General features: G+C 47.7%; 2 protein-coding genes across 2 annotated transcripts in view; both read left to right on the forward strand.

Annotated features, from left to right (window-relative positions):
* Positions 1 to 27,497, forward strand: part of ILF2 (interleukin enhancer binding factor 2) — a 181,362-nt gene that overhangs the window by 99,522 nt on the left and 54,343 nt on the right. The window lies entirely within an intron of this gene.
* The window catches only part of NPR1 (natriuretic peptide receptor 1), a 101,050-nt gene that overhangs the window by 48,620 nt on the left and 24,933 nt on the right, over positions 1 to 27,497 (forward strand). Inside the window, exons 4-8 of the mRNA XM_082275146.1 lie at positions 4,993 to 5,128; positions 22,290 to 22,381; positions 22,460 to 22,595; positions 23,925 to 24,009; positions 26,735 to 26,855. Coding sequence (XP_082131272.1) covers positions 4,993 to 5,128; positions 22,290 to 22,381; positions 22,460 to 22,595; positions 23,925 to 24,009; positions 26,735 to 26,855 — 570 coding nt within the window. The remainder of the gene's footprint in view (positions 1 to 4,992; positions 5,129 to 22,289; positions 22,382 to 22,459; positions 22,596 to 23,924; positions 24,010 to 26,734; positions 26,856 to 27,497) is intronic.

A 27,497-nucleotide genomic window follows, 5' to 3' on the forward strand; every position in this document is an offset into this window, starting at 1 on the left:
CCACGGGTGGGGGTTCCTATATCCATATCGATAATTCAATCTGTCCGCCTATCTCCATGGGTGGGGGTTCCTATATCCATATCGATAATTCAATCTGTCCGCCTATCTCCATGGGTGGGAGTTCCTATATCCATATCGATAATTCAATCTGTCGGCCTATCTCCATGGGTGGGAGTTCCTATATCCATATTGATAATTCAATCTGTCCGCCTATCTCCATGGTTGGGGTTCCTATATCCATATTGATAATTCAATCTGTCCGCCTATCTCCATGGGTGGGGGTTCCTATATCCATATCGATAATTCAATCTGTCCGCCTATCTCCATGGGTGGGGGTTCCTATATCTATATCAATAATTCAATCTGCCCGCCTATCTCCATGGGTGGGGGTTCCTATATCCATATCGATAATTCAATCTGCCCGCCTATCTCCATGGGTGGGGGTTCCTATATCCATATTGATAATTCAATCTGTCCGCCTATCTCCATGGTTGGGGGTTCCTATATCCATATCGATAATTCAATCTGTCCGCCTATCTCCATGGGTGGGGGTTCCTATATCTATATCAATAATTCAATCTGCTCGCCTATCTCCATGGGTGGGGGTTCCTATATCCATATCGATAATTTAATCTGTCCACCTATCTCCATGGGTGGGGGTTCCTAGATCCATATTGATAATTCAATCTGTCCGCCTTTCTCCATGGGTGGGGGTTCCTATATCCATATCGATAATTCAATCTGTCCGCCTATCTCCATGGGTGGGGGTTCCTATATCCATATCGATAATTCAATCTGTCCGCCTATCTCCATGGGTGGGAGTTCCTATATCCATATCGATAATTCAATCTGTCCGCCTATCTCCATGGGTGGGGGTTCCTATATCCATATTGATAATTCAATCTGTCCGCCTATCTCCACGGGTGGGGGTTCCTATATCCATATCGATAATTCAATCTGTCTGCCTATCTCCATGGGTGGGAGTTCCTATATCCATATCGATAATTCAATCTGTCCGCCTATCTCCATGGGTGGGGGTTCCTATATCCATATTGATAATTCAATCTGTCCGCCTATCTCCATGGGGGGGGGGGGTTCCTATATCCATATCGATAATTCAATCTGTCCGCCTATCTCCATGGGTAGGGGTTCCTATATCCATATCGATATTTCAATCTGTCCGCGTATCTCCATGGGTGGGGGTTCCTATATCCATATTGATAATTAAATCTGTCCGCCTATCTCGATGGGTGGGGGTTCCTATATGCATATCGATAATTCAATCAGTCCGCCTATTTCCACGGATGGGGGTTCCTATATCCTTATCGATAATTCAATCTGTCCGCCTATCTCCATGGGTGGGGGTTCCTATATCCGTATCGATAATTCAATCTGTCCGCCTATCTCCATGGGTGGGGGTTCCTATATCCATATCGATAATTTAATCTGTCCGCCTATCTCCATGGGTGGGAGTTCCTATATCCATATTGATAATTCAATCTGTCCGCCTATCTCCATGGGTGGGGGTTCCTATATCCATATCGATAATTCAATCTGTCCGCCTATCTCCATGGGTGGGGTTTCCTATATCCATATCGATAATTCAATCTGTCCGCCTATCTCCATGGGTGGAGGTTCCTATAACCATATCGATAATTCAATCTGTCCGCCTATATCCATGGGTGGGGGTTCCTATATCCATATCGATAATTCAATCTGTCCGCCTATCTCCATGGGTGGGGGTTCCTATATCCATATCGATATTTCAATCTGTCCGCCTATCTCCATGGGTGGAGGTTCCTATATCCATATCGATAATTCAATCTGTCCGCCTATCTCCATGGGTGGGGGTTCCGAGATCCATATCGATAATTTAATCTGTCCGCCTATCTCCATGGGTGGGGGTTCCTAGATCCATATCGATAATCTGTCCGCCCAGCTCCTTCTCCATCCACCTTTAGGCGTTCCCTAAAAACTCATCTCTTCAGGTAAGCCTATCCTGCCTTCTCCTAAAGCTGGCCATAGATGGTGTGATTTTCTTTCTTGCAACCACGAGTGATAGGACTGAAAATCGCTTGAATCCCTCTGGCGAGTGGGGGGGGGGGGAGCCATACTAGCACATTTTTTTAAGCTTACCTGAAAACAAAGCGTTCCAGGGATGCCATCGCTGAAGGCAGTGTCCATCTCTACCTGGTCTTCCTTCCAGGTTCGCGGTTACGGCTGGTCGAAGCCGCGATGACGTCACTCCAGGGCATGCACGCGGGAGCCGCCAGTCACGGCACAGGTGGCCGTTCCTTCAGAGCGCATGCGCCAGTGACGTAACTGGCTGCTAGCTCAGTAAATATCTCCTAAACGGTGCAAGTTTAGGAGATATTTACACTACCTATAGATAATCCTTACTATAGACTTACCTATAGGTAAAACCTAGAGATGGAAGTTTACTTCCACTTTAATTCCTCCATCAGGTCATCCCTCACAGGTAATACCTTTGACCCTCCATATTAGATTGTAAGCAATCAGGAGAAAACACTTTGGCCATAATTCTCATAACTGTTTCCCAAAACATTAACATTCCAGGCATCCCGTGAGTGATAACTGTCACACTTGCTTGCGCTCTCAATACCGAAACTGTCAAGCAAACAAATGGCTGGTGTCAACACTGGTCACCATGGCAATTGCATATCAAACAGAGGCTAAGATGGCAGCTTCCTTGGCTGTATAGCAGGGGTCTCCAAACTTTTGAAACAAAGGGGCAGTTTACTGTCCTTTAGACTTTAAGGGGGTTGGACTGTGGCCAGCAGGAGTAGAAAAGGTCCTGACATCAGTGGGGAAAAAAATAATGCCCCATCGTTTTGTTTCAGTGGGAGTAATTGCGCCCATCTTTGGTGTCATTGGGGAGGAATTATGTAGCTTCATTAGTGTAAGTGGGGGTATTATGCCCCATCATTGGGCCCCATTGTTGGTGTCATTGGGGAGTTATAGTGCCCTATTGTTGGTGTCATTGGGAGGAATTATTTCCCTTTATTGGTGTCAGTTAGGGGGAATTATGCCCCATCATTGGTCCCCATTGTTGGTGTCATTGGGAAGGAATAACGCCCCATCATTGGTGTCATTGGGGAGGAATAGCGCCCCATCATTGGTGTCATTGGGGAGGAATAGCGTCCCATCATTGGTGTCATTGGGGATGAATAGCGCCCCATCATTGGTGTCATTGGGGAGGAATAGCGTCCCATCATTGGTGTCATTGGGGAGGAATACCGCCCCATCGTTGGTGTCATTGGGGAGGAATAGTGCCCCATTGTTGGTGTCATTGGGAGGAATTTTGTACCTTCATTGGTCCCTTTATTGGTGTCAGTTGGTGTCATTGGGGAGGAATAGTGCCCCATCATTGGTGTCATTGGGGAGGATTAGTGCCCCATCATTGGTGTCATTTGGGAGGATTAGTGCCCCATCGTTGGTGTTATTGGGGAGGAATAGCGCCCAATTGTTGGTGTCATTGGGGAGGAATAGTGCCCCATTGTTGGTGTCATTGGGGAGGAATAGTGCCCCATTGTTGGTGTCATTGGGAGGAATTATGTACCTTCATTGGTCCCTTTATTGGTGTCAGTTGGGGGGAATTATGCCCCATCATTGGGCCCCGTTGTTGGTGTCATTGGGGAGGAATAGTGCCCCATCGTTGGTGTCATTGGAGAGGAATAGTGCCCCATCGTTGGTGTCATTGGGGAGGAATAGTGCCCAATTGTTGGTGTTATTGGGGAAGAATACCGCCCATTGTTGGTGTTATTGGGGAGGAATAGTGCCCCATCGTTGGTGTCATTGGGGAGGAATAGTGCCCAATTGTTGGTGTTATTGGGGAAGAATACCGCCCATTGTTGGTGTCATTGGGGAGGAATAGTGCCCCATCGTTGGTGTCATTGGGGAGGAATAGTGCCCCATCTTTGGTGTCATTGGGAGGAAATATGTCCCTTCGCTTGTGTCAGCGGGGATAAATTATGCCTCATTGTTGGTGTCATTGGGAGGAATTATGTGTCTTCTTTGGTGTAAGTGGGGGGAATTATGCCCCATCATTGGGCCCCATTGTTGGTGTCATTGCGGAGGAATAGTGCCCCGTCATTGGTGTCATTGGGAGGAAATATGTCCCTTCGCTGGTGTCAGCGGGGGGAGTTATGCCCCATTGTTGGTATCAGTGGATTAAATAGTGCCCCATGGACTGGATAAAAGCAAGCAAAGGGCAATCTGGCCCCCGGGCCGCAGCTTGGAGCCAACTGCTGTAAAGGATAAGAGGGTTTAGTTCCGCTTTAAAAATGCTCCTCCTTCCTATCCCGCAAGCCTGTAAAAAAAAATATTTGTTTAAATATCTATTTTTTAATCTGCTCCGGTCACATGATCCTGCAGCTCAGGCTTCCCTGTGTCAGAGAGCAGCCACTGCAGGGGAGAGGAGGGAGCGCAGACAATGGGAGCCGATGGCTTTCCTTCCATCAGCTTCAGAATTGGTGCCGCTTTGCCCCTGGTTCCCCTTTGGCCTCCTCCAGCCATAGTTTGGTAGGTGCGTTGCATGGACCCCGGGGCCACTGAGTATGCACATCAAGAGGAAAAGCCTCATTATCAGGCTGTATGCAAAAGACAAAGAGATAGGGGGAGATTTACTAAAACTGGAGAATGCTAAATCTGGTGCCGCTCTGCAGAGAAACCAATCAGCTTCCAGGTTTTATTGTCAAAGCTTCATTGAACAAGCTGAAGTTAGACACTGATTGGCTGCCATGTACATTTGCACCAGTTTTAGCACTCTCCAGTTTTAGTAAATAAAACAACCCCATAAAATCTCATACAAGATCCAGTGCTGGTCTGGAGTGGGAGCGTGCGTGCGCCGTGTGTCCGTCAGGTGCTGGCGGGACTCAGAGGTGTCATTACCAGGGAGCACAATGCCACAGGAAACCTGTGTGCTGCCCTGCTAAGATTTGTGGCTTATGACCTCTTCCATCTTCTTTACAGATGAACACGGTGGCAGCCACTTTCTACGACTCGGTCATGCTGTATGCCCATGTGGTCAACGATACCCAAGCAAAGGGGGAGAGCATTCGAAACGCAACCGCCATCATCAGCCACATGTGGAACCGAACGTACTATGGTAAGACAGCGTGTGATGAAAAGGAAATATCTGCCCCTCTGTTGTACCCCGATCCCCCCTCTGTCTCTCTATTATACCCCGATCCCCCCTCTGTCTCTCTATTATACCCCGATCCCCCCTCTGTCTCTCTATTATACCCCAATCCCCCCTCTGTCCCTCTATTATACCCCAATCCTCCCTCTGTCCTTCTATTATACCCCAATCCCCTCTCTTTCCCTCTATTATACCCCAATCCCCCTCTGTCCCTCTATTATACCCCAATCCCCCCTCTGTCCCTCTATTATACCCCAATCCCCCCTCTGTCCCTCTATTATACCCCAATCCCCCCTCTGTCCCTCTATTATACCCCAATCCTCCCTCTGTCCCTCTATTATACCCCAATCCTCCCTCTGTCCTTCTATTATACCCCAATCCTCCCTCTGTCCCTCTATTATACCCCAATCCTCCCTCTGTCCCTCTATTATACCCCAATCCTCCCTCTGTCCCTCTATTATACCCCAATCCTCCCTCTGTCCCTCTATTATACCCCAATCCTCCCTCTATCCTTCTATTATACCCCAATCCTCCCTCTGTATCTCTATTATACCCCAATCCCCCCTCTGTCCTTCTATTATACCCCAATCCTCCCTCTGTCCTTCTATTATACCCCAATCCCCCCTCTGTCCTTCTATTATACCCCAATCCCCCCTCTGTCCTTCTATTATACCCCAATCCCCCCTCTGTCCCTCTATTATACCCCAATCCTTCCTCTGTCCCTCTATTATACCCCAATCCCCCCTCTGTCCCTCTATTATACCCCAATCCTCCCTCTGTCCCTCTATTATACCCCAATCCCCCCTCTGTTCCTCTATTATACCCCAATTCTCCCTCTGTCCCTCTATTATACCCCAATTCTCCCTCTGTCCCTCTATTATACCCCAATCCTCCCTCTGTTCCTCTATTATACCCCAATTCTCCCTCTGTTCCTCTATTATACCCCAATCCTCCCTCTGTTCCTCTATTATACCCCAATTCTCCCTCTATCCCTCTATTATACCCCAATCCTCCCTCTGTCCCTCTATTATACCCCAATCCCCCCTCTGTCCCTCTATTATACCCCAATCCCCCCTCTGTCCCTCTATTATACCCCAATCCTCCCTCTGTCCCTCTATTATACCCCAATCCCCCCTCTGTCCTTCTATTATACCCCAATCCCCCCTCTGTCCCTCTATTATATCCCAATCCTCCCTCTGTCCTTCTATTATACCCCAATCCTCCCTCTGTCCTTCTATTATACCCCAATCCCCCCTCTGTCCCTCTATTATACCCCAATCCCCCCTCTGTCCTTCTATTATACCCCAATCCCCCCTCTGTCCCTCTATTATACCCCAATCCCCCCTCTGTCCCTCTATTATACCCCAATCCCCCCTCTGTCCTTCTATTATTCCCCAATCCCCCCTCTGTCCCTCTATTATACCCCAATCCTCCCTCTGTCCTTCTATTATACCCCAATCCTCCCTCTGTCCCTCTATTATACCCCAATCCTCCCTCTGTCCCTCTATTATACCCCAATCCTCCCTCTGTTCCTCTATTATACCCCAATTCTCCCTCTGTCCCTCTATTATACCCCAATCCTCCCTCTGTCCTTCTATTATACCCCAATCCTCCCTCTGTCCCTCTATTATACCCCAATCCTCCCTCTGTCCCTCTATTATACCCCAATCCTCCCTCTGTCCTTCTATTATACCCCAATCCTCCCTCTGTCCTTCTATTATACCCCAATCCTCCCTCTGTCCCTCTATTATACCCCAATCCTCCCTCTGTCCCTCTATTATACCCCAATCCCCCCTCTGTCCTATTATACCCCAATCCCCCCTCTGTCCCTCTATTATACCCCAATCCTCCCTCTGTCCTTCTATTATACCCCAATCCTCCCTCTGTCCCTCTATTATACCCCAATCCTCCCTCTGTCCCTCTATTATACCCCAATCCTCCCTCTGTCCTTCTATTATACCCCAATCCTCCCTCATTCCCTCTATTATACCCCAATCCCCCCTCTGTCCCTCTATTATACCCCAATCCTCCCTCTGTCCCTCTATTATACCCCAATCCTCCCTCTGTCCTTCTATTATACCCCAATCCCCCCTCTGTCCTTCTATTATACCCCAATCCTCCCTCTGTCCTTCTATTATACCCCAATCCTCCCTCTGTCCTTCTATTATACCCCAATCCCCCCTCTGTCCTTCTATTATACCCCAATCCTCCCTCTGTCCCTTTATTATACCCCAATCCTCCCTCTGTCCCTCTATTATACCCCAATCCTCCCTCTGTCCTTCTATTATACCCCAATCCCCCCTCTGTCCCTCTATTATACCCCAATCCCCCCTCTGTCCTTCTATTATACCCCAATCCTCCCTCTGTCCTTCTATTATACCCCAATACCCCCTCTGTCCCTCTATTATACCCCAATCCCCCCTCTGTCCTTCTATTATACCCCAATCCTCCCTCTGTCCTTCTATTATACCCCAATCCCCCCTCTGTCCTTCTATTATACCCCAATCCCCCCTCTGTCCCTCTATTATACCCCAATCCTCCCTCTGTCCCTCTATTATACCCCAATCCTCCCTCTGTCCCTCTATTATACCCCAATCCTCCCTCTGTCCTTCTATTATACCCCAATCCTCCCTCATTCCCTCTATTATACCCCAATCCCCCCTCTGTCCCTCTATTATACCCCAATCCCCCCTCTGTCCCTCTATTATACCCCAATCCCCCTCTGTCCTTCTATTATACCCCAATCCTCCCTCTGTCCTTCTATTATACCCCAATCCTCCCTCTGTCCCTCTATTATACCCCAATCCCCCCTCTGTCCCTCTATTATACCCCAATCCTCCCTCTGTTCCTCTATTATACCCCAATTCTCCCTCTGTCCCTCTATTATACCCCAATCCTCCCTCTGTACCTCTATTATACCCCAATCCCCCCTCTGTCCCTCTATTATACCCCAATCCCCCCTCTGTCCCTCTATTATACCCCAATTCTCCCTCTGTCCCTCTATTATACCCCAATCCTCCCTCTGTACCTCTATTATACCCCAATCCCCCCTCTGTCCCTCTATTATACCCCAATCCTCCCTCATTCCCTCTATTATACCCCAATCCCCCCTCTGTCCCTCTATTATACCCCAATCCCCCCTCTGTCCCTCTATTATACCCCAATCCCCCTCTGTCCTTCTATTATACCCCAATCCTCCCTCTGTCCTTCTATTATACCCCAATCCTCCCTCTGTCCCTCTATTATACCCCAATCCTCCCTCTTTCCCTCTATTATACCCCAATCCTCCCTCTGTCCCTCTATTATACCCCAATCCCCCCTCTGTCCCTCTATTATACCCCAATCCTCCCTCTGTTCCTCTATTATACCCCAATTCTCCCTCTGTCCCTCTATTATACCCCAATCCTCCCTCTGTCCTTCTATTATACCCCAATCCTCCCTCTGTCCCTCTATTATACCCCAATCCTCCCTCTGTCCCTCTATTATACCCCAATCCTCCCTCTGTCCTTCTATTATACCCCAATCCTCCCTCTGTCCTTCTATTATACCCCAATCCTCCCTCTGTCCTTCTATTATACCCCAATCCCCCCTCTGTCCTTCTATTATACCCCAATCCTCCCTCTGTCCCTCTATTATACCCCAATCCTCCCTCTGTCCTTCTATTATACCCCAATCCTCCCTCTGTCCTTCTATTATACCCCAATCCTCCCTCTGTCCTTCTATTATACCCCAATCCCCCCTCTGTCCTTCTATTATACCCCAATCCTCCCTCTGTCCCTCTATTATACCCCAATCCTCCCTCTGTCCCTCTATTATACCCCAACCCCTCCTCTGTCCTTCTATTATACCCCAATCCCCCCTCTGTCCTTCTATTATACCCCAATCCTCCCTCATTCCCTCTATTATACCCCAATCCTCCCTCTGTCCCTCTATTATACCCCAATCCTCCCTCTGTCCTTCTATTATACCCCAATCCCCCCTCTATCCTTCTATTATACCCCAATCCTCCCTCTGTCCTTCTATTATACCCCAATCCTCCCTCTGTCCTTCTATTATACCCCAATCCCCCCTCTGTCCTTCTATTATACCCCAATCCTCCCTCTGTCCCTTTATTATACCCCAATCCTCCCTCTGTCCTTCTATTATACCCCAATCCTCCCTCTGTCCTTCTATTATACCCCAATCCTCCCTCTGTCCCTCTATTATACCCCAATCCTCCCTCTGTCCCTCTATTATACCCCAATCCTCCCTCTGTCCTTCTATTATACCCCAATCCCCCCTCTGTCCCTCTATTATACCCCAATCCCCCCTCTGTCCTTCTATTATACCCCAATCCTCCCTCTGTCCTTCTATTATACCCCAATACCCCCTCTGTCCCTCTATTATACCCCAATCCCCCCTCTGTCCTTCTATTATACCCCAATCCTCCCTCTGTCCTTCTATTATACCCCAATCCCCCCTCTGTCCTTCTATTATACCCCAATCCCCCCTCTGTCCCTCTATTATACCCCAATCCTCCCTCTGTCCCTCTATTATACCCCAATCCCCCCTCTGTCCTTCTATTATACCCCAATCCTCCCTCTGTCCCTCTATTATACCCCAATCCTCCCTCTGTCCCTCTATTATACCCCAATCCTCCCTCTGTCCCTCTATTATACCCCAATCCCCCCTCTGTCCTTCTATTATACCCCAATCCTCCCTCTGTCCCTCTATTATACCCCAATCCTCCCTCTGTCCCTCTATTATACCCCAATCCTCCCTCTGTCCCTCTATTATACCCCAATCCCCCCTCTGTCCTTCTATTATACCCCAATCCTCCCTCTGTCCCTCTATTATACCCCAATCCTCCCTCTGTCCCTCTATTATACCCCAATCCTTCCTCTGTCCCTCTATTATACCCCAATCCTCCCTCTGTCCTTCTATTATACCCCAATCCTTCCTCTGTCCCTCTATTATAGAGTTCGGCATGGGGCTTGCCACACCAATCTGACCTATCAGAGCACTGCTATCGATGAAAAGGGTCATGCAGAGTTAATAAGGTCAGCCCATCTAAGGGTGATTTTCCAGTTATAGGTGAAATCTGATGCATTGAATCACCTGCTGGCTTCACATATATATATCTTGGGGAGATTCCCCGGTATAACCTTCTGTGTAAATCCATAAATGACCCCCCTCAGGGTCACACTCTGTGCTGTCCTTTACATCTATTCTTCTGGGTTCCTGAACGCACAGGAAGCAGCTGGGTGTCGGGCTCTGTGCGCCGTCCTCGCTGCCAGGCCAGGCCATATGGACGCTGATTAGAACTCGCTCATTTTCCAGCAGATGCAAACACTAATATCTTCCTTCCTTCTCCGGAGAATGCGTCACTCTGTCCTCCGACTCCACCGCATCGCACATTCGCACATCTCATGTGTATTAAAGTTCATCAAAGAAAAAATTTTAAAAAAATAAAAAGACAAGTAGCCTGGCAGCTCTTAAAAATAAAAAGGAATAGATTGTGGTGCAATAGTCACCTCCTGTCCGGTGCAGCCCCCCCCTCCCGCTCTGCGTTCCGATGTGCGCACTTCCTGTGAGCCCAGGAGAGGCATTATTAAGCTGGCCTTGGCAGTGCCATGTCATTACGTAACCCTCTTCTCTATGGCAGTGCTGGTCAACTTGAAAATCAGAGAGCCTTAAGTGCAGCCCCCGACACTGCCAGAGGGCCACACAATAGCCGAGCATTTTCACATGTCAACACCCCAAAAATTTGGTCTTTCTGAATTTTTTGTAGCATATCTCAATGCACAGAAGAAGTTGGGGTACGTTAACCGCAGCATTGGTGTCAGTGGATGCAGTAACAACCTCCAGCATTGGTGTCAATGACCTCAATAATAACCCGAACATTGGTTCCAGTGGATGCAATAACAACCTCCAGCATTGGTGTCATCGATCTCATTAATACCCCCAACATTGGTTCCAGTGGATGCAATAACAACCTCCAGCATTTGTGTCATCAACCTCATTAATACCTCCAACATTGGTTCCAGTGGATGCAATAACAACCTCTAGCATTGGTGTCATCAACCTCATTAATACCTCCAACATTGGTTCCAGTGGATGCAATAACAACCTCTAGCATTGGTGTCATCGACCTCATTAATACCCCCAACATTGGTTCCAGTGGATGCAATAACAACCTCCAGCATTGGTGTCATCGATCTCATTAATACCCCCAACATTGGTTCCAGTGGATGCAATAACAACCTCCAGCATTGGTGTCATCGACCTCATTAATACCCCCAACATTGGTTCCAGTGGATGCAGTAATAACTTCCAGCATTGGTGTCATTGACCTCACTAATAACCCCCAACATTGGTTCCAGTGGATGCAATAACAACCCCCAGCATTGGTGTCATCAACCTCATTAATACCCCCAACATTGGTTCCAGTGGATGCAATAACAGCCTTCAGCATTGGTGTCATCAACCTCATTAATACCCCCAACATTGGTTCCAGTGGATGCTATAACAACATCCAGCATTGGTGTCATCGACCTCATTAATACCCCCAACATTGGTTCCAGTGGATGCAATAACAACCTCCAGCATTGGTGTCATTGACCTCATTAATAACCCCCAACATTGGTTCCAGTGGATGCAATAATAACCCCCAGCATTGATGTCATTGACCTCAATAATACCCCCCAAAATTGGTTTCAGTGGATGTAATAATAACCCCCAACATTGGTGTCATTGACCTCAATAATAACCCCCAACATTGGTTCCAGTGGATGCTATAACAACCCCCAGCATTGGTGTCATTGACATCAATAATAACCCCCAACATTGGTTCCAGTGGATGCAATAATAACCTCCAGCATTGGTGTCATTGACATCAATAATAACCCCCAACATTGGTTCCAGTGGATGCAATAATAACCTCCAGCATTGGTGTCATTGACCTCATTAATAACCCCCTAACATTGGTTTCAGTGGATGCAATAATAACCCTCCCTGCCCCCACAGTTACAGTGAATATTAACCCCCCACCCTGGAATTGGTGTTCGTGGCAGTGACAGGTAACCCCCTCCCTTTATTGGCGGTCATGGCTGTAAAAGCTTTAACCCCCCCTCTTTGTATTGGTGATCACTTGGCTATCACATTTTCCCACTCTGCTCTCACACTCTCCCCAGGTCGGGACTTTACATGGACAGAGGTACAGAGAGTGTTCCACCACCCTGTACTTTGCTACCACTCTGTAGCACATATGGGGCCCAATAGCTCGTAGGCTGCACATAGAGGCCTGACGGGGTGCGTGTTTGACTCCAGGGCGCTAAAGCAATAAGGACCTATCCACTGCAAGAGGAAGAGGACCTGTGATGTCATAAGATCATACTAGAGATCCATGGTGAGACGATATGTAGTGTAATATAGCGGTTGTTTAGCTCTGTGGTAGATGCGTTTTAGTGAGCCCAGGCCAGTCCGTACTGTGGTTTTAGGGCTTTTTATTTAAAACAAAAACTAAAAGTTCCCACACAGGGGATTTTCATCAACACAACAGATAACAAAATACTAAGTCACCTGGCTCACTCATCAGCAGCACCATTGGTCCCTCAGACCATCCCACACAGCTCCCCTGGCTCCCTGGGACAACCCAAGACTCTTTGAAGACCTAGACAGAGGACTGATGGCCTAATCCAACCCAAAACTCTTTGAAGACCTAGACAGAGGACTGATGGCCTAATCCAACCCAAAACTCTTTGAAGACCTTGACACAGGACTGAAGACTTCATCCAACCCAATACTCTTTGAAACTTGGAGGCAGGACTGAAGGCTTCGCCCCACCCAAGGCTCTTTAAAGACCTGGACACAGGACTGAAGGCTTCATCCCACCCAAGACTCTTTGAAAACCTTGACACAGGACTGAAGGCTTCATCCACACCAAGACTCTTTGAAGACCTAGACAAGGACAGAGAGCTTCATCCAACCCAAGACTATGAAGACCCAGACATAGGACTGAAGGCTTTATCCCATCCAAGACTCCTTGAATATCTGGACAAGGACTGAAGGCTTCATCCAACCCAAGACTCTTTGAAGACCTGCCCACAAGGATGAAGACTTCATCCAACCCCAGTCTCTTTGAAGACCTAGACACAGGACTGAAGGCTTTATCCAAACTTAGGCTCGGTTCACACTGATGCGATGCGGGAAGGCTGCGAATTCGCAGCCTGTTCCCGCATTGCACACGCACCCCCGGCAGTTCACACTGCCATATGCGATCCGCTGGGGGTGTCAATGTAATCTTAACGACACCCCCAGTTTGATCGCATATCGCAGTGCGATCGTGCACTTCGCACAGGATCGGATCGCACAAGTGTGAACCGCTGTGCGATCCGATCCTGATGCGGCAGCAAAAATGCCTCCTGTGCGTGTTTGCTGCGGGTGCGATGCAAATTTAGCCATACAAACTGTATGGCTAAACTCGCACCGCACAGCTGATCGCATGTAATGTCGGAGCAGTGCGCTCCGACATGACATGCGAACCCCGCACACGCACAAGTGTGAACCGGGGCTTAGACTCTTTGAAGACCTAGACACAGGAATGAAGGCTTCATCCCACCCAAGACTCTTTAAAAACCTTGACACAGGACTGAAGGCTTCATCCACACCAAGACTCTTTGAAGACCTAGACAAGGACTTAGAGCTTCATCCAATCCAAGACTATGAAGACCTAGACATAAGACTGAAGGCTTTATCCCATCCAAGACTCCTTGAATATCTGGACAAGGACTGAAGGCTTCATCCAACCCAAGACTCTTTGAAGACCTGCCCACAAGGCTGAAGACTTCATCCAACCCAAGTCTCTTTGAAGACATAGACACAGGACTGAAGGCTTTATCCAAACGTAGACTCTTTGAAGACCTAGACACAGGAATGAAGGCTTCATCCCACCCAAGGCTCTTTAATCATGTGGCCACAGGACTGAAGACTTCATCCAACAAAAGACCTTTTTGAAGACCTAGACACGGGGCTGAAAGTTCATCAAAAGCAAGACTCTTTAAAGACCTGGACACAGGACTGAAGGCTTGGTCCCACCCAAGACTCCTTGAGGACCTGGACACAGGACTGAAGGCTTCATCACACCCAAGATTCTTTGAAGACCTGGACATGGGACTGAAGACTTGATCCCACCCAATATTCTTTGAAGACCTGGACACAGGACTGAAGGTTTCATCCCACCCAAAACTCTTTAAAGACCTAGACACAGGACTGAAAGCTTCATCCCACCTAAGACTCTGTAAAGATTTGGACACAGGACTGAAGACTTTTTCCCACCCAAGACTCCTTAAAGACCCAGAAATAAGAGATAGGAGGACCCAGGAAAAACTGAATACCACATTCTCTCCACTCAGTCACAGCACTCCGGAGCCCCGCAGTCGGCATTTGTGCAATCCCTGTGTCGCCTTTCCCTATATTCACACAGTGGCGGGGCCTAGCACTGTCACAGTATATACAGAAATAAAGTCTACCTGCGGGCAGTGAGGAGAGTGTGCACCAGGAAGGGGCAATAAGTGGGCAGGGGGAGCAGAACCCTGGCATCGTGCTTTGCCTACGAGTCCAGTATCTAAGAAATAAGCTCTATTCTTCCATGGGCAAGATATATAAGTATTACCGTATATACTCGAGTATAAGCCGAGATTTTCAGCATGTTTTTTCATGCTGAAAATGACCCCCTCGGCTTATACTGGAGTCACTGTCTTCTTAAAAATGGTGCCGCCCAGCACCGACGTGTCACCGTGCATGTGCCACATGCCCGGGAATAGCCGATTGTGTACGGGCTTTCCCGAGCATCGGTGGCGCATTGGCGGTGACGTATTGGCACCGGGCGGCGTGATTTTTAAATCGAAGGAGCTTTACCGAAAGGTAAGGGAGACTCCTCCGCAGCCCCTGCTTTTCCTCATGCAGTGCTGCGGACATCGTACAGGACATTCTCCTGTACCATGCCCGCAGCACTACATCTCCTGTGCCATGCCTGTACATACTGTGCCATGCCTATACCTACTGTGCCAGGCCTGTACATACTGTGCCATGCCTATACCTACTGTGCCATGCCTGTACATACTGTGCTATGCCTGTACCTACTGTGCCATGCCTATACCATCACCTGTGCTATGCCTATACCATCTCCTCTACCATGACCTGTGCCATGCCTGTACCATGACCTGTGCCAAGCTTGTACCATGACCTGTGCCATGACCTGTGCCATGCCTGTACCATCACCTGTGCCATGACCTGAGCCATGCCCTTACCATGACCTGTGCCATGCCTATACCATGACCTGCGCCATTCTCCTGTACCATGCCCGCACCCCCTGTTTTGTGTCTCGTGATGGTCCAGTTGGGTCCAGTAGCTGCTGCATTTCTCACCCTAGGCTTATACTCGAGTCAATACGTTTTCCCACTTTTTTGTGGTAAAATTAGGGGCCTCGGCTTATATTCGGGTCGACTTATACTCGAGTATATACGGTAGATTACATACACATAGAGATAAAGCAGTGAAGCGCTGACTCGGCGGGTCCCGCGGCGGTTCGGCCAGAACTCCTAATTTGTATTTAAATTTGTATTTAATGTGATTATTGAGCCTCATAAAAGTGTAACGATCCTTTCATCCCTCGTAATAACCAGCGAGGATGTCTGGAGGCATGTGGAGAGGCCGCTCTGGTTTTTGCATCTTATTCGCTTCCACTAAAATGACAGAAAGTTTCAGGCTGTCGGGATGTGCGCCCCGGGTGCCGTTTCACCGAGCAGGCTCTTTTCCTGGGGCAGAGAGATTCCTCATGGCAAATGTAAGAATGAAAAATATAACCGGCGCCGTTTAATTACAAATAATCCTTCCGATGCTCCATCATCTTCTGCACCGTGTGAAACCAAAAACAAAGCAGACAGCGGCGGTGGCGGGCGGCGGCGGCGGGCGGCACTGACTGCAGACAGCAGTGACACTTAAAGGATTTGTCCTCAGCAGGATTCATCTAAAGACAAAGTAGGGAAAACAGAAAAACAGAAAATGACTCCTGTGATTTATAACCACTTTGTGTATTTGATCTGTTCTGTTATCTGAATACAACTACCTTCGATCTGTTCTGTTTTCTGAATACGACTACCTTCGATCTGTTATCTGAATAGGACTACCTTCCATCTGCTCTGTTATCTGAATTGGACTACCTTTGTTTTGTTATCTGAATACGACTACCTTCGATCTGTTCTGTCATCTGAATATGACAACCTTCATTGTGTTATCTGAATAAAACTACCTTCGATCTTTTATCTGAATATGACTACCTTCGTTCTGTTATCTGAATATGACTACCTTCATTCTGTTATCTGAATAAGACTACCTTTATTCTGTTCTGTTATCTGATTATGACTACCTTCGTTCTGTTATCTGAATATGACTACCTTCGTTCTGTTATCTGAATATGACTACCTTCATTCTGTTATCTGAATAAGACTACCTTTATTCTGTTCTGTTATCTGAATATGACTAACTTCGTTCTGTTATCTGAATATGACTACCTTCATTCTATTATCTGAATATGACTACCTTCATTCTGTTCTGTTATCTGAATAAGACTACCTTCGTTCTGTTATATTAATACGACTACCTTCGTTCTGTTATATTAATACGACTACCTTCGTTCTGTTATATTAACACGACTACCTTCATTCTGTTATCTGAATATGACTACCTTCATTCTGTTGTGTTATCTGAATAAGACTACCTTCATTCTGTTATCTGAATATGACTACCTTCATTCTGTTATCTGAATAAGACTACCTTCATTCTGTTCTGTTATCTGAATATGACTACCTTCATTCTGTTCTGTTATCTGAATATGACTACCTTCGTTCTGTTATCTGAATATGACTACCTTCATTCTGTTCTGTTATCTAAATACAACTACCTTCATTCGGTTCTGTTATCTGAATATGACTACCTTCGTTCTGTTATCTGAATATGATTACCTTCATTCTGTTCTGTTATCTGAATATGACTACCTTCGTTCTGTTATCTGAATATGATTACCTTCATTCTGTTCTGTTATCTGAATATGACTACCTTCATTCTGTTATCTGAATACGACTACCTTCATTCTGTTCTGTTATCTGAATATGACTACCTTCGTTCTGTTATCTGAATATGACTACCTTCATTCTGTTCTGTTATCTAAATACAACTACCTTCATTCGGTTCTGTTATCTGAATACTACTACCTTCATTCTATTATCTGAATATGACTACCTTCATTCTGTTCTGTTATCTAAATACGACTACCTTCATTCTATTATCTGAACACGACTACCTTCATTCTATTATCTGAATATGACTACCTTCATTCTATTATCTGAATATGACTACCTTCATTCTATTATCTGAACACGACTACCTTCATTCTATTATCTGAATATGACTACCTTCATTCTGTTCTGTTATCTAAATACGACTACCTTCATTCTATTATCTGAACACGACTACCTTCATTCTATTATCTGAATATGACTACCTTCATTCTGTTATCTAAATACGACTACCTTCATTCCGTTATCTAAATACAACTACCTTCATTCTGTTATCTGAATACGACTACCTTCATTCTGTTCTGTTATCTGAATATGACTACCTTCATTCTGTTTTGTTATCTGAATATGACTACCTTCATTCTGTTCTGTTATCTAAATACGACTACCTTCATTCTATTATCTGAACACGACTACCTTCATTCTATTATCTGAATATGACTACCTTCATTCTGTTATCTAAATACGACTACCTTCATTCCGTTATCTAAATACAACTACCTTCATTCTGTTATCTGAATACGACTACCTTCATTCTGTTCTGTTATCTGAATATGACTACCTTCATTCTGTTATCTGAATAAGAACACCTTCATTCTATTATCTGAATATGACTACCTTCATTCTGTTCTGTTATCTGAATAAGACTACCTTTGTTCTGTTATATTAACACGACTACCTTCATTCTGTTATCTGAATATGACTACCTTCATTCTGTTATCTGAATATGACTACCTTCATTCTGTTATCTGAATAAGACTACCTTCATTCTGTTGTGTTATCTGAATAAGACTACCTTCATTCTGTTCTGTTATCTGAATATGATTACCTTCATTCTGTTTTGTTATCTGAATATGACTACCTTCATTCTGTTCTGTTATCTGAATATGACTACCTTCATTCTGTTATCTGAATACGACTACCTTCATTCTGTTCTGTTATCTGAATATGACTACCTTCGTTCTGTTATCTGAATATGACTACCTTCATTCTGTTCTGTTATCTAAATACGACTACCTTCATTCGGTTCTGTTATCTGAATACTACTACCTTCATTCTATTATCTGAAAATGACTACCTTCATTCTGTTCTGTTATCTAAATACGACTACCTTCATTCTATTATCTGAACACGACTACCTTCATTCTATTATCTGAATATGACTACCTTCATTCTGTTATCTGAATATGACTACCTTCATTCTGTTATCTAAATACGACTACCTTCATTCTGTTATCTGAATACGACTACCTTCATTCTGTTCTGTTATCTGAATATGACTACCTTTATTCTGTTCTGTAATGTTATCTGAATATGACTACCTTCGTTCTCCCCATGTGACATAGGTGATTGGTCCAGGACTGTCACATGGGGGGAGTCACATGATCCTTGATACACAGAAGTTTTGTGTATTTTGTTTGACTCCCAGCGGGGAAGGGAAGTATATATTGCAGAAGGGGGGTCTCATTTGCTGCTTTTTCAGGGCACATGGGCAGAGCACAGGTTTGGTTAAGGAAACATGGGCGGGCAGCACACAGAGTTCAGGCACGAGTCAGGAGACTGAGCAGTGCCGGCTCCGAGGATGTAAAGCTGACGCACAGCGCAGGGGATGCCGATGGACACCGATAATTTCACAGATTTGCAACGTCCATTATATGGGCAGAATTTTCTGGTCTGACTGGAGCCCTCCTTTAAATAACACATGTGTTCACGGCAACTGAATGTGACTGTGCGGATTGACACCTCCCCCTCCCCATTATCCAAGCTCTGGGATAATGATCCCATTTAGGGTAATTTTCCCTTCATTATGTGGCTCCTACAGACCAATCCGCTCACACGTAGGCCGCTCCTGTGATGTGCCGCCGCCGTCATGGATGTGCACGCCATTACCGCTTAACCCTGTCCGTCTCAGGAGAGGAGGAAGCAGCAGAACCATTCCCAGACTCATATCACTGCCCTGGAACAAGGAGGCATGTGTACTTCACTGGCTGCATGCTTGTTCCAGGACAAGGGTCAAGGATGAGGGTGACGGTCCTGGAACACATCCAGAATTAAGATATGACATATTGTGTCCTGACTGGTCCTCTTTACATCATCTTCATGTACTGTACCAGGTTACAGTCCAGTTGTTTAAAATTCCATTACTGGTTTTATCTCGTTGAGTAGGACAGTGGAACCGCTCTTACTGTAAAAAACACTTCTACCACTTTTACCTCCCTTTCTTACTATAAAGAACCTTTCCTATCGCTCTTACTATAAAGAACCTTTCCTGTCGCTCTTACTATAAAGAACCTTTCCTATCGCTCTTACTATAAAGAACCTTTCCTGTCGCTCTTACTATAAAGAACCCTTCCTATCGCTCTTACTATAAAGAACCTTTCCTATCGCTCTTACTATAAAGAACCTTTCCTGTCGCTCTTACTATAAAGAACCTTTCCTGTCGCTCTTACTATAAAGAACCTTTCCTATCGCTCTTACTATAAAGAACCTTTCCTGTCGCTCTTACTATAAAGAACCCTTCCTATCGCTCTTACTATAAAGAACCTTTCCTATCGCTCTTACTATAAAGAACCTTTCCTGTCGCTCTTACTATAAAGAACCTTTCCTGACGCTCTTACTATAAAGAACCTTTCCTATCGCTCTTACTATAAAGAACCTTTCCTATCGCATTTACTATAAAGAACCCTTCCTATTGCTCTTACTATAAAGAACCCTTCCTATCGCTCTTACTATAAAGAAACTTTCCTATCACTCTTACTATAAAGAACCTTTCCTGTCGCTCTTACTATACAGAACCTTTCCTATCGCTCTTACTATAAAGAACCCTTCCTATCGCTTCTACTATAAAGAACCTTTCCTGTCGCTCTTACTATAAAGAACCTTTCCTATCGCTCTTACTATAAAGAACCTTTCCTATCGCTCTTACTATAAAGAACCTTTCCTGTCACTCTTACTATAAAGAACCTTTCCTGTCGATCTTACTATAAAGAACCCTTCCTATCGCTCTTACTATAAAGAACCTTTCCTATCGCTCTTACAGTAAAGAACCCTTTCTACGTTCATACTGTGAAGAGTTCTTTTACTACTGTTACTGTGAAGAACATTTTTTTACAGATGTGTTTCTTTTTGCTCTTATTGTAAGGAAACCCTATCCACCGCTTTTACTGAAAAGCAGACTTTTCTTCTGCCTTTAGTGCAAACAAACAATCCCTGTAAAGAAAAACCTTTATACAGCTCTTTCAGTAAAGAACCCTTCCACCCGCTCTTACTGTGAAGAACCCTTTAATCTTCTCTTGCTGTACAGAATACTTTTCTACTGCTTTTAGTACAAGCAACCCTCTCCTCCCACTATTAGTTTTGTATAACCCTTTTTAACGCTCTTTGTGTAAAAAGCATTTCTTGCCACTCTTACTATGAAGAATCCTTCCTACTGTTCGTACCATTAAAAAATAAAAAGACAAAAAGCTTTATATAAAGGGCCCTGCCATCTGCACCTACTGTAAAGAACCCTTCTGTCCTCACTTACTGTAAAGAACCCTTCCATTCACTCTTACAGTAAAGAACCCTTCCATCCGCTCTTACTGTAAAGAACCCTTCCATCCGCACTTACTGTAAAGAACGATTCCGTCTGCTCTTACTTTAAAGAACCCTTCCACCCACTCTTACTGATAAGAACCCTTTAGCCTACTCTTACCATAAAGAACCCTTCCACCGACTCTTACTGTAAAGAACTCTTCCTCCCGCTCTTCCTGTAAAGAACCCTTCCACCCACTCTTACTGTAAAGAACTCTTCCACCGCTCTTCCTGTAAAGAACCCTTCATTCCACTCTTACTGTAAAGAACTCTTCCATCCGCTCTTCCTGTAAAGAACCCTTCCACCCACTCTTACTGTAAAGAACTCTTCCACCCGCTCTTCCTGTAAAGAACCCTTCCACCCACTCTTACTGTAAAGAACTCTTCCATCCGCTCTTCCTGTAAAGAACCCTTCCATCCACTCTTACTGTAAAGAACTCTTCCATCCGCTCTTCCTGTAAAGAACCCTTCCACCCACTCTTACTGTAAAGAACTCTTCCACCCGCTCTTCCTGTAAAGAACCCTTCCACCCACTCTTACTGTAAAGAACTCTTCCTCCTGCTCTTCCTGTAAAGAACCCTTCCACCCACGCTTACTGTAAAGAACTCTTCCACCCACTCTTCCTGTAAAGAACCCTTCCACCCACTCTTACTGTAAAGAACTCTTCCACCCGCTCTTTGTGTAGAGAACCCTTCCACCCACGCTTACTGTAAAGAACTCTTCCACCCGCTCTTCCTGTAAAGAACCCTTCCACCCACTCTTACTGTAAAGAACTCTTCCACCCGCTCTTCCTGTAAAGAACCCTTCCACCCACACTTACTGTAAAGAACTCTTCCACCCGCTCTTCCTGTAAAGAACCCTTCCACCCACTCTTACTGTAAAGAACCCTTCCACCCACGCTTACTGTAAAGAACTCTTCCACCCGCTCTTCCTGTAAAGAACCCTTCCACCCACTCTTACTGTAAAGAACTCTTCCACACGCTCTTCCTGTAAAGAACCCTTCCACCCACTCTTACTGTAAAGAACTCTTCCACACGCTCTTCCTGTAAAGAACCCTTCCATCCACTCTTACTGTAAAGAACTCTTCCTCCTGCTCTTCCTGTAAAGAACCCTTCCACCCACTCTTACTGTAAAGAACTCTTCCTCCTGCTCTTCCTGTAAAGAACCCTTCATTCCACTCTTACTGTAAAGAACCCTTCCCTACTTCTTACCTATCACAGGGGTGTCGGGATTCATGAAGGTGGACCACAATGGTGACCGGGAGAACGACTACTCGCTGTGGGACCTCTCCGAGGTGGGCGGAGACTTTCAGGTGAGACAATTGGCAGGTGGCGGCTGGACCTGGATGGTGATTGGCTCTGACAGGTGACCCTCAATCTGTCGCTCGCAGGTCGTGGCCAATTACAACGGGACGCAGAGGAGCATCAACCGTGTGCCGGGGAGGGAGATCCACTGGCCAGGGGGGGCGGTGCCTAAGGACGTGCCGCCCTGCGGATTCGACAACAATAACCCGGAGTGCATGAAAAGTAAGAGAGGGGGAGGGGCTAATATTCTCCATGTGTGTATCCTTTATATCAGCTTCTATGGATGTGCAATGGAGGGGGGGGGCAGCATCAGTCAGCACAGGTAGGTTGTGTGTGTGAGAAGGGGGGGGGGGGGTCAGCACAAGTCTGACTGATGGAGGACAGGCCTGCTGTGTGTGGGTGGGAGGGGGAGATTTAGCACAGGTAGGTTGTGTGTGTGAGAAGGGGGGGGGGGGTCAGCACAAGTCTGATTATTGGAGGACAGGCACACTGTGCAGGGGGGGGGGGGTTGTCGGGGCACCAGTCAAACCATTAGATGACAGGTATGGGGAGGAGTCAGCACAAGTCTGACTGTTGGAGGACAGGCCTGCTTTTCAGGAGTGAGGGTTCAGCTTAAGTCTGGGGGGGGGGGGGGGGAAGGGCGGTGTCAGCAAAAGTTTGACTGTTGGAGTACAGGCAGGTTGTGTGTTGTGGGGGGGGGGGGGGGGTCAGCACAAGTTTTACCATTGAAGGACAGGCAGGGGGTGTGGGGAGGGGGGGTGTCAGCACGAGTCTTATCATTGGAGGACAGGCACACTGTGCAGGGGGGGGGGGGGTTGTCAGCACAAGTCTTATCATTGGAGGACAGGCACACTGTGCAGGGGGGGGGATTTGTCAGCACAAGTCTTATCATTGGAGGACAGGCACACTGTGCAGGGGGGGTTGTCAGCACAAGTCTTATCATTGGAGGACAGGCACACTGTGCGGTGGGGGGGGGGATTTGTCAGCACAAGTCTTATCATTGGAGGACAGGCACAATGTGTGGGGGGGGGGGGATTTGTCAGCACAAGTCTTATCATTGGAGGACAGGCACACTGTGCGGTGGGGGGGGGGGGTTGTCAGCACAAGTCTTATCATTGCAGGGCAGGTAGTCTGTTCGGGGGGCAGACTGTTCTCCCAGCACAGCCAGAAAACTGACCACGCTTGGATGAGCTCTCTCTCATACCTGATGTGGTCAGTTTAAAACAGGGGGGTTGGGAGAATCATACATAGTATAGTGGGTACGACAGACACACCTTGGGACTATGACATGGGGGGGGGGACACTGTGTGCACACAGGATACACCACTGACTCCAGCTGTGGGTGGGATAGCGTCTTGTAGTGGCCCCTGGGACATAGTTTGAAGGCCCCATCATGGAGGATAAAGATTGGTGTAATACCTGCCCTCTATTAGAATGTGTATATAGCTGAGGCAGATAATAAGTGAAGAATGAGAAGTTCTGACACTTCCTCCCCATAGGAAATAAAGGGATGTGTCTTCTGCTCTCCGATTGTCTTCTCTTCTCTCTCAGCCAGTTTCTCCGTCCTGGAAGTCACCTCCATCATCATTTGTTTCATCCTCCTGGCCATCGCCGTCTCCTCCGTCTTCATATACAGGTACTCTTCTTCTGGTCCGTACTCTTCTCCTGGGGTCCCCCCTCCCTTCCCCGCCTCGGCCTTGTAGCTGCTAATTGAAGCAGGCGATTCTCCGGACGGTGGGGGGGCGCAGTCATTGGGCAGACCTGATTCTTGTTACCATGAGAGCCGCAGCGGCTTGACTTCAGCGAGAGGATTAAAGGAGACTTCCGAGTGCGACCAAAGTCTCGGCTCTCCGCGGCAGATTTCAGAGCTTAATTAGCGCCAGTGGGGGCCCCGGCCGCTGTTCTGGAGCAATCATCCAGCTTAGGACTGGCACTGACTGCGGGGTCTACAAAGGGTAATTACCCCCCCCCCCCCACACACACCCCCAGGGGCAGCCCTGTGTACATGAATGGGGTGATAATTGATCACTGAGGGCTACTCTCATGGTGTTAGAAGACACGTCTTTTCCTTAAAGTGTAGGAAGCGTTTTTAGCTATTAGGTTGCCCATTAATAGGCCGGCGATCTCCAGCGCTGCTCCTGACACATTTCGGGACACGACGGGGCTATTGCTGACCTCCCTACAGGTAATGAGAGCTTCTGACTGTCAGAGACGCTCATTATCGCACAGCAAAGTCAGCTTGTTAGCCTGTACCTGCAAGCAGCCGATCCCTGGGCTAAAGATAGTGCACACATGCACTGGGGTCAGTGAAGGGCCGGTCCCTGGGTTGAAGATAGTGCACGCACGCACTGGGGTCAGTGACGGGTTGGTCCCTTGGGTGAAGATGGCGCACGCATGCACTGGGGTCAGTCACAGGCCAATCTCTGGGGTGAAGATGGCGCACACATGCATTGGGTTCAGTGACGGGCCGCTCCCTGGGGTGAAGATAGTGCACACATACACTGGGATTAGTGACGGGCCGCTCCCTGGGGTGAAGATAGTGCACACATGCACTGGGGTCAGTGACGGGCCGCTCCTTGGGGTGAAGATAGTGCACACATACATTGGGATCAGTGACGGGCCGCTCCCTGGGGTGAAGATAGTGCACACATGCACAGGGGTCAGTGACGGGCCGCTCCTTGGGGTGAAGATAGTGCACACATGCATTGGGATCAGTGACGGGCCGCTCCCTGGGGTGAAGATAGTGCACAAATGCACTGGGGTCAGTGACGGGCCGCTCCCTGGGGTGAAGATAGTGCACACATGCACTGGGGTCAGTGACGGGCCGCTCCTTGGGGTGAAGATAGTGCACACATGCATTGGGATCAGTGACGGGCCGCTCCCTGGGGTGAAGATAGTGCACACATGCACTGGGGTCAGTGACGGGCCGCTCCTTGGGGTGAAGATAGTGCACACATACATTGGGATCAGTGACGGGCCGCTCCCTGGGGTGAAGATAGTGCACACATGCACAGGGGTCAGTGACGGGCCGCTCCTTGGGGTGAAGATAGTGCACACATGCATTGGGATCAGTGACGGGCCGCTCCCTGGGGTGAAGATAGTGCACACATGCATTGGGGTCAGTGACGGGCCGCTCCCTGGGGTGAAGATAGTGCACACATGCATTGGGGTCAGTGACGGGCCGCTCCCTGGGGTGAAGATAGTGCACAAATGCACTGGGGTCAGTGACGGGCCGCTCCCTGGGGTGAAGATAGTGCACACATGCACTGGGGTCAGTGACGGGCCGCTCCTTAGGGGGGAAGATAGTGCACACATGCATTGGGATCAGTGACGGGCCGCTCCCTGGGGTGAAGATAGTGCACACATGCACTGGGGTCAGTGACGGGCCGCTCCTTGGGGTGAAGATAGTGCACACATGCATTGGGATCAGTGACGGGCCGCTCCCTGGGGTGAAGATAGTGCACACATGCACTGGGGTCAGTGACGGGCCGCTCCTTGGGGTGAAGATAGTGCACACATGCACTGGGGTCAGTGACGGGCTGCTCCTTGGGGTGAAGATAGTGCACACATACATTGGGATCAGTGACGGGCCGCTCCTTGGGGTGAAGATAGTGCACACATGCACTGGGGTCAGTGACGGGCCGCTCCTTGGGGTGAAGATAGTGCACACATACATTGGGATCAGTGACGGGCCGCTCCCTGGGGTGAAGATAGTGCACACATGCACTGGGGTCAGTGACGGGCCAATCCCTGGGGTGAAGATAGTGCACACATGCACTGGGGTCAGTGACAGGCCGCTCCTTGGGGTGAAGATAGTGCACACATACATTGGGATCAGTGACGGGCCGCTCCCTGGGGTGAAGATAGTGCACACATGCACTGGGGTCAGTGACAGACCGCTCCCTGGGGTGAAGATAGTGCACACATGCACTGGGGTCAGTGACGGGCCGCTCCCTGGGGTGAAGATAGTGCACACATGCACTGGGGTCAGTGACGGGCCGCTGCCTGGGGTGAAGATAGTGCACACATGCACTGGGGTCAGTGACGGGCCGCTCCCTGGGGTGAAGATAGTGCACACATACATTGGGGTCAGTGACGGGCCGCTCCCTGGGGTGAAGATAGTGCACACATGCACTGGGTCAGTGACGTGCCGGGATTGCAGCATTGAAGAAATCTCCCCATCTGCCATTGCCAGCGACATATCTGCCAATCTGTGGTCACCATGATTGATGGAACCAGGTCACTATTTTATCTCAGCATTGGTAAAACTTAAAGACATTGAAATAAAAATATACTGTGCCACCCAGCAGCTTCCAGCTGTTGCTTCACACTGACCAGCGTCCCCTGTCTGTCCCTCCCAGGAAGCTGCGGCTGGAGAAGGAGCTGGCGGCCGAGCTGTGGAAAGTTCGCTGGGAGGACATCCAGACCAGCAACATGGAGAAGAACCTGCGCCGAGCGGGGAGCAAACTCACCCTGTCTTTGGTAACCGTTTCAGTTGCAAACTCCCCCCCCCCCTCCATACCGTCAGACGAAGGGTCTTGGGTGTGGCAGCTGACCCCCACTGAGACTGCCACTGCTCAACGTAGAAAGATGTAGTGTGTCAGCCAATCAGGAGCCTTCTTTGAGTTTAGAATACCTCAAGTTAGGAAGCCCCCAATGTGTAGACATGGCTAGGGTGGGATCAGAGAAAGGGCGTGGCTGAAACCAAGGGACGCATGGGCTGTATATTCACATTACATTTCATGATGGTTATAGGCTGGGGATACCTTTGATGTCTGATCACATTTGGTTTGAGTTTCACCAGACTGGATTTGTCAGCCGGAATACGGGGAAAAGATCAGGTTCCTTAGAAACGTTTGGGAACGGAATGGCTTTAAGAGTAAATTGGTGGCTGTGATCTCTGAAGTCAGTGCTGGCTTCACCCACCATCTTCCAGCCCGCAGAGATTGTCTACTACTCATCTACTTTCCCTCTAGCAACATTTGTAAACCACCACATGTTGACTTCAGAATTAGACCTTCACCTTTAGAGTTAGACTTTCAGAGTTAGAGCTTCATCTTCATAATTAGACCTTTACCTTCAGAGTTAGACCTTCACCTTCATGGTTAGACCTTTACCTTAAGT

The sequence above is a fragment of the Pelophylax lessonae genome (assembly GCF_965119305.1).
Source record: "Pelophylax lessonae genome assembly, chromosome: 13".
Taxonomy (NCBI): domain Eukaryota; kingdom Metazoa; phylum Chordata; class Amphibia; order Anura; family Ranidae; genus Pelophylax; species Pelophylax lessonae.